The sequence below is a fragment of the Cervus elaphus genome, chromosome X (genome assembly GCF_910594005.1).
Source record: "Cervus elaphus chromosome X, mCerEla1.1, whole genome shotgun sequence".
In the NCBI taxonomy this organism is placed as follows: domain Eukaryota; kingdom Metazoa; phylum Chordata; class Mammalia; order Artiodactyla; family Cervidae; genus Cervus; species Cervus elaphus.
The window spans coordinates 105,450,098-105,467,900 of record NC_057848.1 but is presented as its reverse complement, the minus strand read 5'-3'; the positions used below and the strand labels follow the sequence as shown (position 1 = coordinate 105,467,900).

The following is a 17,803-nucleotide window of genomic DNA, read 5'->3' as shown; positions in this document are numbered from 1 at the left end:
TTAGTTGATAAGGAAGTACTGAATCATAGCAGCACATTGAATGGCAATTAGTGCAAATCCTATCACAAGGATCAGAACAAAGGTATCATCACTCATCTCTATCTTGAGTTTTTCATGTTTCCCTTCACTAGGGCTGCTTCCTCTCTTTCTTCTAACATCTTTGCCAGGCCCCAGCTGTTGCTTATAGGTTGAGAAAAGAGCACTCTGGCTACAATGTCCCCAGAGCTCTTGTATCCCAGCAGAATTCTGATATTGACGTCCAGCGCAGACTTTGAAGCGGTAATGTGAATTTGTGAGAAAGTTGGAAAAGGTGAACGATGTGTTCGGTCCTTTGTAAATCTAAAAGAAAAAGAGTCAAAATTAAAATTACCTTTTCTTACCAAAAAAAAAAAAAGGTTTTTGACAACAGGAAACATTGCATGAATATGTTCACAACAAAAATAAAAGTTTACTGTTACAGTCTCTAATATCTTGAGAACCCAGTACTATTTAGGTGTAATATTCTTCAATGTAACAAATAACAAAGACTTGTAACTGTTAAACTTTAAATTCCATTTGGTTTGGAATGGGTTGGGCATGTGGTCAGTGGAAACTAAAAACAACTACATCCAATAATATTAAGTTAAATACATAAACAAATTGTTCCCATGTAAGTATTATGTACATAAATATTTAAGACCAGATAGGATTTTTGGATAAAATTTAGTTACTTTCAATATCATAAAAGAATATTGTACTCTTTGACAAAAGCTCAGTCCCCAGCAGGATGTAAAACTGTAAATTACAATGACAAAATTTACAAGAATTTACCACGTCAGTTCCTTTTCCACTGATGAGCTGAAGACTGTAAACTATGGAATCTCCGTTTATTGGCTCCAAAGATTCCCATTTGACCTCACAAGTATTGTTATTCAACTGGTGCAATTTAGGTGCTAGAAAAAGAGAATTTCGGCTCAGATGGTTCCACTTTTCCTAGGTGGTCTTGAAAACATTGAAATCTCTCATACAGTTTTATATGGTCACTAAAAGGCAACCCATGTAAGATTAATCTAAATGATATATATTTATAGTTCTTACTGTAAAGACTTTTGCTGTACCACCAGCATCTTAATACTTGTAATAAAATTTTTAAGCACTTAAAATTGTCAATTAATAAAAATATTTTATTTTCTAGTAATATCTGTTACAACTTTAGAAGTGACAAACAGATTTAAGGGATTAGATCTGATAGAGTGCCTTGAAGAACTATGGATGGAAGTTTGTAACATTGTACAGGAGGAAGTGATCAAGACCATCCTCAAGGAAAAAAAATGTAAAAAGGCAAAAAGGTTGTCTGAGGAGACCTTACAAATAGCTGAGAAAAGAAGAGAAGCTGAAGGTAGGAGAAAAGGAAAGATATACCCATTTGAATGCAGAGTTCCAAAGAATAGCAAGGAGAGATAAGAAAGCCTTCCTCAGTGATCAATGCAAATAAATAGAGGAAAACAATAGATGGGAAAGATTAGAGATCTATTCAAGAAAATTAGAGATACCAAGGGAATATTTCATGCAAAGATGGGCACAATAAAGGGCAGAAATGGTATGGACCTAATAGAAGCAGAAGATATTAAGAAGAGGTGGCAACAACACATTGAAGAACTATACAAAAAAGATCTTCATGACCCAGAGAATCACGATGGTGTGATCACTCACCTAGAGCCAGACATCCTGGAATGTGAAGTCAAGTGGGCCTTAGGAAGCATCATTACGAACAAAGCTAGTGGAGGTGATGGAATTCCAGTTGAGCTATTTCAAATCCTGAAAGATGATGCTGTGGAAGTGCTGCACTCAATTTGCCAGCAAATTTGGAAAACTCAGCAGTGGCCACAAGACTGGAAAAAGATCAGTTTTCATTCCAATCCCAAAGAAAGGCAATGCCAAAGAAATGTTCAAACTACCACACAATTGCACTCATCTCACATGCTAGCAAAGTAACGCTCAAAATTCTCCAAGCCAGGCTTCAACAGTATGTAAACCGTGAGCCTCCAAATGTTCAAGCCAGATTTAGAAGGCAGAGGAACCAGAGATCAAATTGCCAACATCCATTGGATCATTGAAAAGCAAGAGAACTCCAGAAAAACAGCTACTTATGCTTTATTGACTATGCCAAAACCTTTGACTGTGTGGATCATAACAAACAGGAAAATTCTTAAAGAGATGGGAATACCAGACCACCTGACCTGTCTCCTGAGAAATCTGTATGCAGGTCAAGAAGCAACAGTTAGAACTGTACATGGAACAACAGACTGGTTCCAAATAGGAAAAGGAGTACGTCAAGGCTGTATATTGTCACCCTGCTTATTTCACTTATATGCAGAGTACATCATGAGAAACGCTGGGCTGGAAGAAGCACAAGCTGGAATCAAGATGGCTGGGAGAAATATCAATAACCTCAGATATGCAGATGACACCACCCTTATGGCAGAAAGCAAAGAACTAGAGCTTCTTGATGAAAGTGAAAGAGGAGAGTGAAAAAGTTGGCTTAAAACCCAACATTCAGAAAACTAAGGTCATGGCATCTGGTCCCATCACTTCATGGCAAATAGATGGGGAAACAGTGGAAACAGTGGCTGACTTTATTTTTCTGGGCTCCAAAATCACTGCAGATGGTGACTGCAGCCATGAAATTAAATGACGCTTGCTCCTTGGAAGAAAAGTTATGACCAACCTAGACAGCATATGAAAAAGCAGGGACATTACTTTGCCAACAAAAGTCCATCTAGTCAAAGCTATGGTTTTTCCAGTAGTCATGTATGGATGTGAGAGTTGGACTGTGAAGAAAGCTGAGCAATGAAGAATTGATGCTTTTGAACTGTGGTGTTGGCAAAGACTCTTGAGAGTTCCTTGGACTGCAAGGAGATCCAGCCAGTCAATCCTAAAGGAAATCAGTCCTGAATATTCATTGGAAGGATTGATTCTGAAGCTGAAGCTCCAATAGTTTCACCACCTGATATGAAGTGCTGACTCTTTGGAAAAGACCTTGATGCTGGGAAAGATTGAAGGCAGGAGGAGAAGGGATGACAGGATGAAATGGTTGGATGGCATCACCAACTCAATGGACATGAGTTTGAGTAAGCTCTGGGAGTTGGTGATGGACAGAGAAGCCTGGTGTGCTGCAGTTCATGGGGTCGCAAAGAGTTGGACATGACTGAGCAATTGAACTGAAGTTTACAACTTATTAGTCTGGTTGAATCCCTACTGATATCTCTTGCATTGTATTTATATGATGTATCATACATTTGGAAGAATCCTCACAGTCATTAATAATTTTATTTTAAGATCACAGAAAGTGTGTGAGGAAAGTAGGGTAGAAACTGACTGAGGAAAGAAAGACAGAAACTGAGTAGAAAAGTAGCATCTTTATTTCATGTTCTTAATCTTTGTAGTGTCAGACTTTATTTTTTTGGTCTACAAAATCACTGCAGATGGTGATTGCAGCCGTGAAATTAAAAGACACTTACTCCTTGGAAGGAAAGTTATGACCAACCTAGATAGCATATTAAAAAGCAGAGACATTACTTTGCCAACAAAGGTCTGTCTAGTCAAGGCTGTGGTTTTTCCAGTGGTCATGTATGGATGTGAGAGTTGGACTGTGAAGAAAGCTGAGTGCCGAAAAATTGGTGCTTTTGAACTGTGGTGTTGGAGAAGACTCTTGAGAGTCCCTTGGACTGCAAAGAGATCCAGCCAGTCCATCCTAAAGGAGATCAGTCCTGGGTGTTCATTGGAGGGACTGATGCTGAAGCTGAAACTCCAGTACTTTGGCCACCTCATGTGAAGAGTTGACTCATTGGAAAAGACCCTGATGCTGGGAGGACTGGGGGCAGGAGGAGAAGGGGACAACAGAGGATGAGATGGCTGGATGGCATCACCGACTCGATGGACATGAGTTTGAGTAGGGTCCGGGAGTTGATGATGGACAGGGAGGCCTGGCGTGCTGCGATTCATGGGTCGCAAAGAGTCGGACATGACTGAGCGACTGAACTGAACTGAATCTTTCTATGTTTGAGGAAAATGGGGCTTAAATACATAGGAAGAGAGCAAGGTATTGTGATCTAAATCATGTTTAATTGCAATATGTTCCAGTTAGTTTTACACTGAAAACCATTTCAGAACAGTGCTTGGACTCATGTGTGGATGGATTAAAGCAACTGAACTTCACAACTGGAAAGAAAAAGATCCTTAAAGCTTCAGCTTTCATGACTACTTGGCCTCGTTATGTATTACCAACAACACTTTATTTTACTCCTATAAAAAAAAAAGAAAGTGAAGTCGCTCAGTTGTGTCCAACTCTTTGTGACCCCATGGACTGTAGCCCACCAGGCTTCTCCATCTATGGAATTTTCCAGGCATGAGTACTGGAGTGGGTTGCCATTTCCTTTACTTTACTCCTATAAGGAGAACTAAATTCAGAGTTTGAGAAATTATCAAATATGTTGTTGTTAAGTTGTTGTGTTTGTTTAGTCATTAAGTTGTGTCTGACTCTTTTGCAAACCTGAGGATCATAGAACACCAGACTTCTCTGTCCATGGGATTCTCCAGGCAAGAATACTAGAGTGGGTTGCCATTTCTTTCTCCAGGGGATCCTCCTGTCCAGGGATCAAACCCAGGTCTCCTACAGTGGCAGGCAGATTCTTTGCCACTGATCCACCAGGGAAGCCCTATCAAATATGTACTAATTACCAAATATGAAGCTAAAAAATTTGTACTAAATGTGTACAAATACGTACCTAAATCTAAATTTATGTAGGCTTTTCTCAGCTTTAATCAGTATAATCACACCTATTAGTTGATGAAATTTGTGTACTAATCCATTTGAGAAAATATAGATAAAATGGAAAGGAAACTATGATGGGAATCAGGAGCCTACAGTACTAATCTTGCCTCTGCCACTGGTTCATCGTGTTCTTTAGCTAAGTTACCATTTTGGGGACTCAGCTTCTTCCTCTCAAAATGGCACTGGTTATAGTGTGATTGGCTGGATTAGTTTATCTCAAAATATTTAAAAAATATGATTCTGAAGAAGTAAAACTGTCACTGTTGGCAGATGACATGATACTATACATAAAAAATGCTGCTAGAAAACTACTAGAGGTCATCAATGTACTCAGTAAAGTCATAGGATATAAAATTAATACACAGGGGCGGTCCTAAGATGGTGAAGGAATACAACAGGGAGACCACTGTCTCCCCCACAAATTCATCTAAAGAACATCTGAACGCTGAGCAAATTCCACAAAACAACTTCTTAACACTGGCAGAAGACATCAGGCACCCAGAAAGGCAGCCCATTGTCTTCGAAAGGAGGTAGGACAAAATATAAAAGATAAAAAGAGAGACAGGAGAGTTAGGGTTGGAGATTCATCCCAGGAAGGGAGTCTTAAAAGAGGAGAAGTTTCCAAACATCAGGAAACCCTCTCATCGACGGGTCTGTGGGGAGTTTTGGACTCTTGGAGGGCAAAATAACCAGGAGGAAAAAATAAATAAATAAAACCCACAGATTACATACCTAATGGCAACTCCCAGCAGAGAAGTACCCCAGATGCTCGCATCTGCCACCAGCAAGTGGGGGCTGAACAGGGAGGAGCGGGCTGCACTGCTTAGGGTAAGGACCAGGCCTGGATGGCCTGAGGGCAATCTGAGGGAGCTAACATGAGATAGCAACCTAAACTGTGGGATAGCCAGAGAGAGAGGGAAAAGAGAGAGAGAGAGAGAGAGAGAGAGAGAGAGAGAGAGAGAGAGAGAGAGAGAGAGAGAACTATCTCACAAAAAGCCCTAACTTAAGGCACTGCCAGCCAGCTCACAGAACAAAGGACTGAGCGAATACCAAAGGAGAGGTGGCAGGCCTCAGACCGCCCAATCCCCCGCCGGAGGCAGGGGGCAGGCGGGTGCCAGCCAGAGCCTGAAAGGGGCAAATTTGGCCCCAGAGACAGCATCCCCTACCAAACTGTGAACAGGCTTGCAGTTTCTAACCAAGGCTTCCTGGGATTCTGGATGGTTGACATCCGCTGGGAGGGTCACAGCCAGAGATCAGCTTCCAGGAGGAGAAAAACGGCACACCGGAGACGGGCGCGCCTGCTGCAACCCAGGAATCCGACCGACTGGGACCCGAGAGGTGATAAGACGCACTCACTGCCTGCAGAAAGTGTGCTCGCCAAGCGCCTGGTTTCCTGAGCTGCTCTACCAGGGAAGGGCACAAAACGCAGGCCCAACGGAGTCTGTGCCTTTGTGGAGTACCCGAGAACCTGAACCTGAGCAGCTTAGACCTGGGAAGTGCATGCAACCCAGGGCCCGCTCCCTGCAGAGCAACCTGGAACCTGAGCGAAACACTGTGAGCACTCCCCACACAGGCCAGTGATATTTATTTGCAGTGTTCCTCCCTCCCCACGGCACGACTGAACAAGTGAGCCTAAACAAGAGACCATCTTTGCCCCCTTGTATCAGGGCAGAAATTAGACACTGAAGAGACTTGCAAACAGAGGAAGCCAAAATAGACAGAGGGAACCGCTTTGGAAGTGACAGGTGCAACAGGTTAAAATTTCTGTAGTTAACACCGACTACATTGGAAGGGACCTATAGATCTTGAGAAGTATAAGCTGGAACAAGGAACTATCTGAAACTGAACTTACCTCACACTGCCCGCAACAGCTCCAGAGAAATTCCTAGATATATTTTTACTATTACCATTTTTTAAATTAAAAAATATGTATTTTTTAAAGTCCTCTATTACTCCTTTAATTTTCATTTTTATAATCTACTATTACCTCGCAAAAGAATCCTATCTTTAAAGCAAACTTCACATATATTTCTTAAACTTTTTGTAATTTTTTTAATGTTGTATTTTTGAGAGTTTAACCTCTACTCTAGATTTTTAATCTTTGCTTTATGGTATTTGTTATCAATTTTGTACATTTAAGAATCCAAAATTCAGTACCCATTTTTACTTAGGAGTGTGATTACTGGCTTGATTACTCTCTCCCCCTTTTGACTCTCCTTATTCTCCCCCAGGCCACCTCTATCTCCTCCCTCCCCCTTCTCTTCTCTACCCAACTCTATGAATCTCTGTGTGTGTTATGGGCTGTGGAGAGAACACTTAGGGGACAGAGTATTGCCTAGATCTATCTCCTTTTGACCCCCCCCTCTTCTCCTCCTGCTCACCTCTATCTCCTTCCTCCCTCTTCTCTATGTAATTCCGTGAACCTCTCTGAGGGTTCCAGACTGTGCAGAGCACATAGGAAATTATTTACTGAGATAGGGAGGAGATAGCTAGATTGCTCTGTACACTTTTGATTCCCCCTCTTCTCCTCCTGGTCACCTCTATCTCCCTCCTCTCGCTTCTCTTCTCCATGTAATTCTGTGAACCTCTCTGACTGTTCCTCACTGTGGAGAATCTTTTCACCATCAACCTAGAAGTTATACAATCAGTGCTGTATGGATGGAGAAGTCTTGAGGCTACTGTAAGAATAAGACTGAAAACCAGAGGCAGGAGGCTTAAGCCCAAAACCTGAGAACACCAGAGAACTCCTGACTCCAGGGAACATTAACTAATAAAATATCATCCAAAAGCCTCGATACCTACACTGAAACCAACGACCACCCAAGAGCCAACAAGATCCAGAGCAAGACATACCACACAAATTCTCCAGTAACCCAGGAACATAGGCCCGAACGCCAACATACAGGCTGCCCAAAGTCACACCAAACCCATAGACATCTCAAAACTCACTACTGGACATTTCATTGCACTCTAGAGAGAAGAAATCCAGCTCCACCCACCAGAGCACCGACACAAGCTTCCCTAACCCGGAAACGTTGACAAGCCACTTGTCAAACCCCACCCACAGAGAGGGACCTCCACAATAAAGAGGAACCACAAACTGCCAGAATACAGAAAGGCTACCCCAAACACAGCAATATAAACAAGATGAAAAGGCAGAGAAATACTCAGCAGGTAAAGGAACATGATAAATGCCCACCAAACCAAACAAAAGAGGAGGAGATAGGGAGTCTACCTGAAAAAATTTAGAATAATGATAGTAAAAGTGATCCAAAATCTTGAAAACAAAATGGAGCTACAGAGAAATAGCCTGGAGACAAGGACTGAGAAGATGCAAGAAATGTTTAACAAGGACCTAGAAGAAAAAAAATAGTCAATCAATAATGAATAATGCAATAAATGAGATCAAAAACACTCTGGAGGGAACCAACAGTAGAATAATGGAAGCAGAAGATAGGATAAGTGAGGTAGAAGACAGATGGTAGAAATAAATGAAGCAGAGAGGAAAAAAGAATTAAAATAAATGACGACAACCTCAGGGACCTCTGGGACAATGTGAAATGTCCCAACATTCGAATCATAAGAGTCCCAGAAGAAGACAAAAAGAAAGGCCATGAGAAGACACTTGAGGAGATAATAGTTGAAAACTTCCCTAAAATGGGGAAGGAAACAGCCACCCAATCCAAGAAACCCAGAGAGTCCCAAACAGGATAAACCCAAGGTGAAACACCCCAAGACACATATTAATCAAATTAACAAAGATCAAACACAAAGAATAAATATTAAAAGCAGCAAGGGAGAAACAATGAATAACACACAAGGGGATTCCCATAAGGATAACAGCTGATCTTTCAATAGAAACTCTTCAGGCCAGAAGGGAATGGCAGGACATACTTAAAGTGATGAAAGAGAATAACCTACAACCCAGATTACTGTACCCAGCAAGGATCTCATTCAAACATGAAGGAGAAATCAAAAGCTTTACAGATAAGCAAAACTCAGAGATTTCAGCACCACCAAACCAGCTCTTCAGCAAATACTAAAGGATCTTCTCTAGACAGGAAACACAGAAAAGGTGTATAAACTCAAACCCCAAACAACAAAGTAAATGGCAACGGGACCATACTTACCAATAATTAACTTAAATGTAAATGGGTTGAATGCCCCAACCAAAAGACAAAGACTGGCTGAATGGATACAAAAACAAGACCCCTATATATGCTGTCTATAAGAGGCCGACCTCAAAACAAGGGACACATACAGACTGAAAGTGAAGGCCTGGAAAAAGATATTTCATGCAAATGGAGACCAAAAAAAGTCAGGAGTAGCTCATATCAGATAAAATAGAATTTAAAATAAAGGCTGTGAAAAGAGACAAAGAAGGACACTACATAATGATCAAAGATCAATCCAAGAAGAAGATATAACAATTATATACGCACCCAACATAGGAGCACCACAATATGTACGGCAAATGCTAACAAGTATGAAAGTGGAAATTAACAATAACACAATAATAGTGGGAGACTTTAATACCCCACTCACACCTATGGATAGATCAATTAACCAGAAAATTAACAAGGAAACACAAACTTTAAATGACACAATGGACCAGCTACATCTAATTGATATTCACAGGACATTTCACCCCAAAACAATGAATTTCACCTTTTCTCAAGTGCACACGGAACCTTCTCCAGAATAGATCACATCCTGGGCCATAAATCTAGCTTTGGTATATTCAAAAAAATTGAAATAATTCCAATCATCTTTTTTGACCACAATGCAGGAAGATTAGAGGTCAATTACAAGAAAAAAACATTTAAAAATTCCAACATATAGAGGCTAAACAACATGCTTCTTCATAACCAAGTCATAGAAGAAATAAAAAAAGAAATCAAAATATGCATAGAAACGAATGGAAATGAAAACACAACAACCCAAAACCTATGGGACACTGTCAAAGCAGTGCTAAGGGGAAGGTTCATAGCAATACAGGCTTACCTCAAGAAACAAAGAAAAAGTCAACAAAACCCACTGAAATGTTGTGAAGTAATTAGCCTCCAACTAATAAAAAAATTAAAATAAATAAATAAATAAATAAATAAAAGAATAAATAAAAGAATACATAAAGGAAAAAAAAAAAACCTAAACCTACACCTAAAGCAACTGGAAAAGGAAGAAATGAAGAACCCCAGGGTTAGTAGAAGGAAAGAAATCTTAAAAATTAGGGCAGAAATAAATGCAAAAGAAACTAAAGAGACCATAGCAAAAATCAACAAAGCTAAAAGCTGGTTTTTTGAAAAAAATAAACAAAATTGAGAAACCGTTAGCAAGACTCATTAAGAAACAAAGGGAGTAAAACCAAATTAATAAAATTAGAAATGAAAATGGAGAGATCACAACAGACAACACTGAAATACTAATGATCATAAGAGACTACTACCAGCAGCTCTATGCCAATAAAATGGACAACTTGGAAGAAATGGACAAATTCTTAGAAAAGTATAACTTTCCAAAACTGAACCAGGAAGAAATAGAAGATCTTAACAGAGCCATCACAAGCAAGGAAATCAAAACTGTAATCAGAAATCTTCTAGCAAACAAGCCCAGGACCAGACGGCTTCACAGCTGAATTCTACCAAAAATTTAGAGAAGAGTTGACACCTATCTTACTCAAACTCTTCCAGAAAATTGCAGAAGGTAAACTTCCAAACTCATTCTATGAGGCCACCATCACCCTAATTCCATAACCAGACAAAGATGCCACAAAAAAAGAAAACTACAGGCCAATATCACTGATGAACATAGATGCAAAAATCCTTAACAAAATTGTAGCAAACAGAATCCAGCAACATATTTAAAAAATCATACATCATGACCAAGTGGGCTTTATCCCAGGAATGCAAGGATTCTTTAATATCTGCAAATCAATCAATGTAATACACCACATTAACAAATTGAAAGATAAAAACCATATGATTATCTCAATAGATGCAGAGAAAGCCTTTGACAAAATTCAACACTCATTTATGATTAAAACTCTCCAGAAAGCAGGAATAGAAGGAACATACCTCAACATAATAAAAGCTGTATATGACAAACCCACAGCAAGCATTACCCTCAATGGTGAAAAATTGAAAGCATTTCCCCTAAAATCAGGAACAAGACAAGGGTGCCCACTCTTAACCCTATATGCAAAACAGAAAAAGAGACACAGAAATACAGAACAGACTTTTGAACTCTGTGGGAGAATGTGAGGGTGGGATATTTCAAAAGAACAGCATGTATACTATCTATGGTGAAACAGATCACCAGCCCAGGTGGGATGCCTGAGACAAGTGCTCGGGCCTGGTGCACTGGGAAGACCCAGAGGAATCGGGTGGAGAGGGAGGTGGGAGGGGGGATCAGGATGGGGAATACGTGTAAATCTATGGCTGATAAGAAAAAAAAAAAATTAACTCACAGAAATCCCTTGCATTCCTATACACTAACAATGAGAAAACAGAAAGAGAAATTAAAGAAACAATACCATTCACCATTGCAACAAAAAGAATAAAATACTTAGGAGTATATCTACCTAAAGAAACAAAAGACCTATACATAGAAAACTATGAAACACTGATGAAAGAAATCAAAGAGGACACAAACAGATGGAGAAATATACTGTCTTCATGGATTGGAAGAATCAATATTGTCAAAATGACTATACTACCCAAAGCATTCTATAGATTAAATGCAATCCCTATCAAGCTACCAACGGTATTCTTCACAAAAGTAGAACAAATAGTTTCACAATTTGTATGGAAATACAAAAAACCTCGAATAGCCAAAGCAATCTTGAGAAAGAAGAATGGAACTGGAGGAATCAACCTGCCTGACTTCAGGCTCTACTACAAAGCCACAGTCATCAAGACAGTATGGTACTGGCACAAAGACAGAAATATAGATCAATGGAACAAAATAGAAAGCCCAGAGATAAATCTACACACCTATGGACACCTTATCTTTGACAAAGGAGGCAAAAATATACAACGGAGAAAAGACAATCTCTTTAACAAGTGGTGCTGGGAAAACTTGTCAGGCACTTGTAAAAGAATGAAACTAGAACACTTTCTAACACCATACAGAAGAAAAACTCAAAATGGATTAATGATCTAAACCTAAGACCAGAAACTATAAAACTCCTAGAGGAAAACATAGGCAAAACACTCTCTGACATAAATCACAGCAGGCTTCTCCATGACCCACCTCCCAGAGTAACAGAAATAAAAATAAAAATAAACACATGGGACCTAATTAAACTTAAAGGCTTTTGCACAATGAAGGAAGGTATAAGCAAAGGGAAAAGACAGCCTTCAGAATGGGAGAAAATAATAGCAAACGAAGCAAGAGACAAAGAATTAATCTCAAAAATATACAAGCAACTCCTGCAGCTCAATTCCAGAGAAATAAATGACCCAATCAAAAAATGGGCCAGAGAACTAAACAGACATTTCTCCAAAGAAGACATACAGATGGCTAACAAACACATGAAAAGATGCTCAACATCACTCATTATCAGAGAAATGCAAATCAAAATCACAATGAGGTACCATCTCACGCTGGTCAGAATGGCTACTATCCAAAAATCTACAAACAATAAATGCTGGAGAGGGTGTGGAGAAAAGGGAACCTTCTTACACTATTGGTGGGAATGCAAACTAGTACATCCACTATGGAGAACAGTGTGGAGATTTCTTAAAAAACTGGAAATAAAACTGCCATATAACCCAGCAATCCCACTGCTGGGCATACACACTGAGGAAACCAGAATAGAAAGAGACACGTGTACCCCAATGTTCATTGCAGCACTGTTTATAATAGCCAGGACATGGAAGCAACCTAGATGTCCATAAGCAGACAAATGGATAAGAGCTGTGGTACATATACACAATGGAATATTCAGTTCAGTTCAGTCGCTCAGTCATGTCCGACTCTGCGACCCCATGAATCACAGCACGCCATGCCTCCCTGTCCATCACCAGCTCGCGGAATATTACTCAGTCTTTAAAACAAATACATTTGAATCAGTTCTAATGAGGTGGATGAAACTGGAGCCTATTATACAGAGTGAAATAAGCCAGAAAGAAAAACACCAATACAGTATACTAATGCGTATATATGGAATTTAGAAAGATGGTAATGATAACCTTATATGTGAGACAGCAAAAAAGACAGAGATGTATAGAACCATCTTCTGGACTCTGTGGGAGAAGGCGAGGGTGGGATGATCTTAGAGAATCGCATTGAAACATGTATATTATCATATGTGAAACAGTTCACCAGTCCAGGTTCGAGGCTTGAGACAGGGTGCTCAGGGCTGGTGCACTGGGATGACCCAGAGGGATGGGATGGGGAGGGGGGGTTCAGGATGGGGAGCACATGTACACCATGGCTGATTCATGTCAATGTATGGCAAAAACCACTACAATATTGTAAAGTATTTAGCCTCCAATTAAAATAAATAAATAAATAAAAAATTTAAAAAACTAACTCAAAACAGCTCATGGATTTAAATGTATAACCTATACCTATGAAACCTTGAGGAAACAACAAAACAAAACAACCTGGGAAAAATTCTTCAGGATTTAGGGTTTGGTAAAGAATTTCGACTTGACACCAAAGACAAAATAAAGAAAAACAACTTCATCAAAATCAAAGTCTTAAAAGACCCTGTGAAGAGAACGAAAAACTACAAAGTGAGAGAAAATATTAGTAAGCCACATATCCAAAAAAGGACTAATATCTAGAATGTAAGTCCTCTCAAAACTCAATAGTAAACAAAAAATCCAATTGGAAAATGGGAGAAATTATGAAGACATATCACCTAAGAAGTTACCCAGACGGTAAGTAAGCACATGAAAAGATGTTCAACATTGTTAGCCATGAGGGAAAGTCAAATTAAAATCACAATTGAATACCAATACACACTTATCCGGATGACTAAATAAAAAATAATGACAACACCAAATGCTGATGAGAAAGTGGAGAGACTGGCTTGCTCATATTTCGCTGGTGGGAATGTATAATAAATTGGCACAGCCTCCTTGAAAACAATTTGACAGTTTCTTAAAAAATTAAATATGCAACTTCCAGCAATTGCATTCCTAGGCATTTATCCCAGAGAAATGAAAACTTGTGCTCAGACAAAAACCTTTAAGTGAATATTTATAGAAGCTTTATTCATAATAGCTAATAACTGGAAACAACCAGGTATCTTTCTTTGGGTGAGTGTTTAAAAAATTTGTGGCTATTCTATATCATGGAATACTGCTCAGCTGCAGAAAGAAACAAATTACTGCTATATACACACCCAGCTGAATGAGTTTCCAAAGAATTATGCTGAGTAAAAAAATTTCCAAAGACTGAAAAAAACCCTCAAAATTAATACACAGAAATCTCTTGTATTTCTATACACTAACAATGAAAGATCAGGAAGAGAAATTAAGGAAGCAATCCCATTCACTCTTGCAACAAAAATAAAATACCTACTTAAGGAGACATAAAACCTGTACTCTGAAAACTATAAAATAAAAAAATCAAATTTTGATTTGAAAAAAATCAAAGATGACACAAACAGATGGAGAAATATACCACATTCTTGGATTTGAAGAATCAATATTATGAAAATGACTATACTACCCAAAGTAATTTACAGATTCAATGCAGCCTTGATCAAATTAAAATAGCATTTTCCACAGAATTAGAAGAAAAAAATTTACAACTTGTATGGAAATGCAAAAGACCCTGAATAGCCAAAGCAAGCTTGAGAAAGAAAAATAGAGCTGGAAGAATCAGGCTCCCTGACTTCAGATTATGCTACAAAGCAACAGTAATCAAAATAGTATGGTACAGGCACAAAAACAAATAGAGATCAATGGAACAGGATAGAAAGTCCAGAGATAAACCCATATTCCTATGGTCACCTAATCTATGACAAAGGAGGTAAGAATATATAATGGAGAAAAGACAGTCTCTTCAATAAGTGGTGTTGGGAAAACTGAACAGTTGCATGTAAAAGAATGAAATTAGAAATCCTCTAATACTAAACACACAAAAAAAACTCAAAATGGATTAAAGATCTAAATATAAGACTAGATATTATAAAACTCTTAGAGGAAAATATAGGCAGAATCTCTTGGATGCAAATGGCAGCAATATATTTTTCAATCTATCTCCTATAATAATGAAAATAAAAACAAAAATTAGCAAATGGGACCTCATTAAACTCAAAAGATTTTGCACAGCAAAGGAAACCTGTCAATATGAAAAGACTACCCACAGAATGGGAGAAAATATTTGCAAACAAAGCATCCAACAAGGACTTAATCTCCAAAATATACAAGCAGCTCATGCAGCTCAATTTCCAAAAAAACCAAACAACCCAATTAAAAAATGGGCAGAATATCTAAATACACATTTCTCTAAAGAAAACATACAGATGATCAAAAAGCACATGAAAAGATGCTCAACATCACTATTTATTAGAGAAATGCAAATCAAAATTACAATGAGGTATCATCTCACACCAGTCAGAATGGCCATCACCAAAAAGTGTACAAACAAATGTTGGAGAGAGTGTGGAGAAAAGGGAACCCTCCTACACTGTTGGTGGGGATGTAAATTGGTACATCCACTATGGAGAACAGTATGGAGATTCCTTTAAAAACTAAAAATACAGCTACCATATGTTCCAGCAATCCCACTCCTGGGCATATATCTGGAGAAAACCATAATTTGAAAAGATACATGCACCCCAATGTTCATGTCAGTGCTATTTACAGCAGTCAGGGCATGGAAGCAACGTAAAAGCCCATCAACAGAGAAATGGATAAAGATGTAGTACACAATGGAGTATTGTTTGTTGTTTAGTCACGAAGAGTTCTGTCACTAAGAGTTCTTTTGTGACCCCATGGAGTGTGGCCTGCCAGGCTTCTCTGTCCATGGAATTTCCCAGGCAAGAATACTGGAGTGGATTGCCATTTCCTTCTCTTCCTTCTCCAGGGGATCTTCCTGACCCAGGGATTGAACCTGCATCTCCTGCACTGGCAGGTGGGTTCTTTGACACTAAGCCATCATTGAAGCTCATTCAGTCATAAAAAGAATAAAATAATGCCATTTGCAGGAACATGGATGGACCTAGAGACTGTCATGCTAAGTGAAGTTAAGTCAGAAAGAGAAAGACAAATATTCTATGATATCACTTATATGTGCAATTTAATCTATAAAAGACACAAATGAATTTATTTCAAAAACAGAAACAGACTTACAGATATGGAAAGCAGGCTTATGGCTACCAAAGGGAAAACATGGGGCAAAGGGATAAATCAATAACTTGAGATGAATACACACACACTACTAAATATAAGATAGATACCCAACGAGGATCTGCGGAATAGCACAGGGAAATCTACTCAGTTTTCTGGGATAACCTATATGAGAAAAGAATCTTAAAAAAGAGTGGATATATGTATATGTTTAGCTGAATCACTTTGCTTTACACCTGAAACTAACACAACATTTTAAAAATCAACTATACTCCAATAAAATTAAAATATAAAAAATCATGATTCTGGGACATCATTAAATTTTATCTTGCCCTTTTAATTCATAATTAAGTAATTTTAGTGTTCTATTTTTGAATATTTAAAATAAACCTTACTGTGGAATTTTATATACGAGCTACTGGAACTCAAATTAACATAGTCTTCATTATCATGGCTTATAATACTTACCTTTAAGTGTGGCTGGTGGGGTTTTGGTTGTAGTGAAAGTATAGATACCAGACAGTGGCCCCTCACCAGCTTCATTACATGCTTGGATTTTAAATTTATATTGCGTGTGTTCACTCAATCTTTGTACCTTGTGACTCTGACAAGGTCCGTGATAAATAATAGAAAATCTGGAAGTGGGAATCGAGATGGAAGGAAGCAATATTATTAATCAACTGTCCTACAGGTACAAATAACTCTATATGACTGACTTAAAACTGTTTTTAAAACTATAATAAGCCCTAAATAAATAAACTTGAAGCCATAAAGGTAAAACACAAAAGAAAAAAAATCAAATTGTAAATATCACAATGTGAAGGTGCAGACTTTCATATTTCTTTGGTAACTCTATATTCCATAGTATTAATATCTGTTGTATAAGGGAAGAAATGTTTTGAAAGAGGAAAAAATGGAGAGCTGAATTATCAGTAAGAATTTAAGAAAGTATTGCTAGCATGTTAATGGGCCGCTTTAACATCTATTAGTTCATTGAAACCACTTTGGATTATGAATTAAAATAGGAAATTTTAAAATATTTTTATTATAATACATGCTAAATAGTAAAAAATAGTTTACCTTTCAGATCGATCTCCCATTAATAAATTATAGCTTGTAAGGTTAGAAAGTAATCTTTTGCTTGAAGAGTTACCCCATTTCAGTTTGAGGCTTTGGTGCCCATATACCACACAGTCAAGTCGTGGAGGCTCAGGTGGCAGTGGCTTGGTTTTGGTTCTTATTGGCTGGCTAAAAGGACTTAGTCCATAATGATTGATAGCTTGAATTCTGATTCTAGTGGTGAGGAAAAAAAGAAACTGTATTAATTTAGATTAGAAAAGAAAATACATTTCTACATTTAAGTTAACCCCCTAGTAACTCCATGTTGGATATTAACTATCATATTATACTAATTATTAGAGACAAATTTCTGAGACAAAAATCTTGAATTTGCATAGTCACTATTGACAATTCTTAATGAGGAGGAGAAACTGACACTTAGTAATGCCCAATTTTTCTAAAACAGTAGAAATCTGTTTCAAAGAAAATGCTATGTAGGTTGTTCAGTTCAGTTCAGTTCAGTCGCTCAGTCGTGTCCAACTATTTGCGACCCCATGAATCGCAGCACGCCAGGCCTCCCTGTCCATCACCAACTCCCAGAGTTTACTCAAACTCATGCCAA

The 17,803-nt window shown here is 38.3% G+C and overlaps 1 protein-coding gene across 1 annotated transcript in view; it reads right to left on the bottom strand.

Moving 5' to 3' along the window:
- The window catches only part of LOC122690437 (fibronectin type III domain containing protein 3C1-like), a 54,939-nt gene continuing 37,136 nt past the window's right edge, over window positions 1–17,803 (bottom strand). The window contains exons 23-26 of the mRNA XM_043897416.1: window positions 17,203–17,415; window positions 16,591–16,757; window positions 811–932; window positions 1–339 (exon numbers count right to left, since the gene is read on the bottom strand). Coding sequence (XP_043753351.1) covers window positions 1–339; window positions 811–932; window positions 16,591–16,757; window positions 17,203–17,415 — 841 coding nt within the window. The remainder of the gene's footprint in view (window positions 340–810; window positions 933–16,590; window positions 16,758–17,202; window positions 17,416–17,803) is intronic.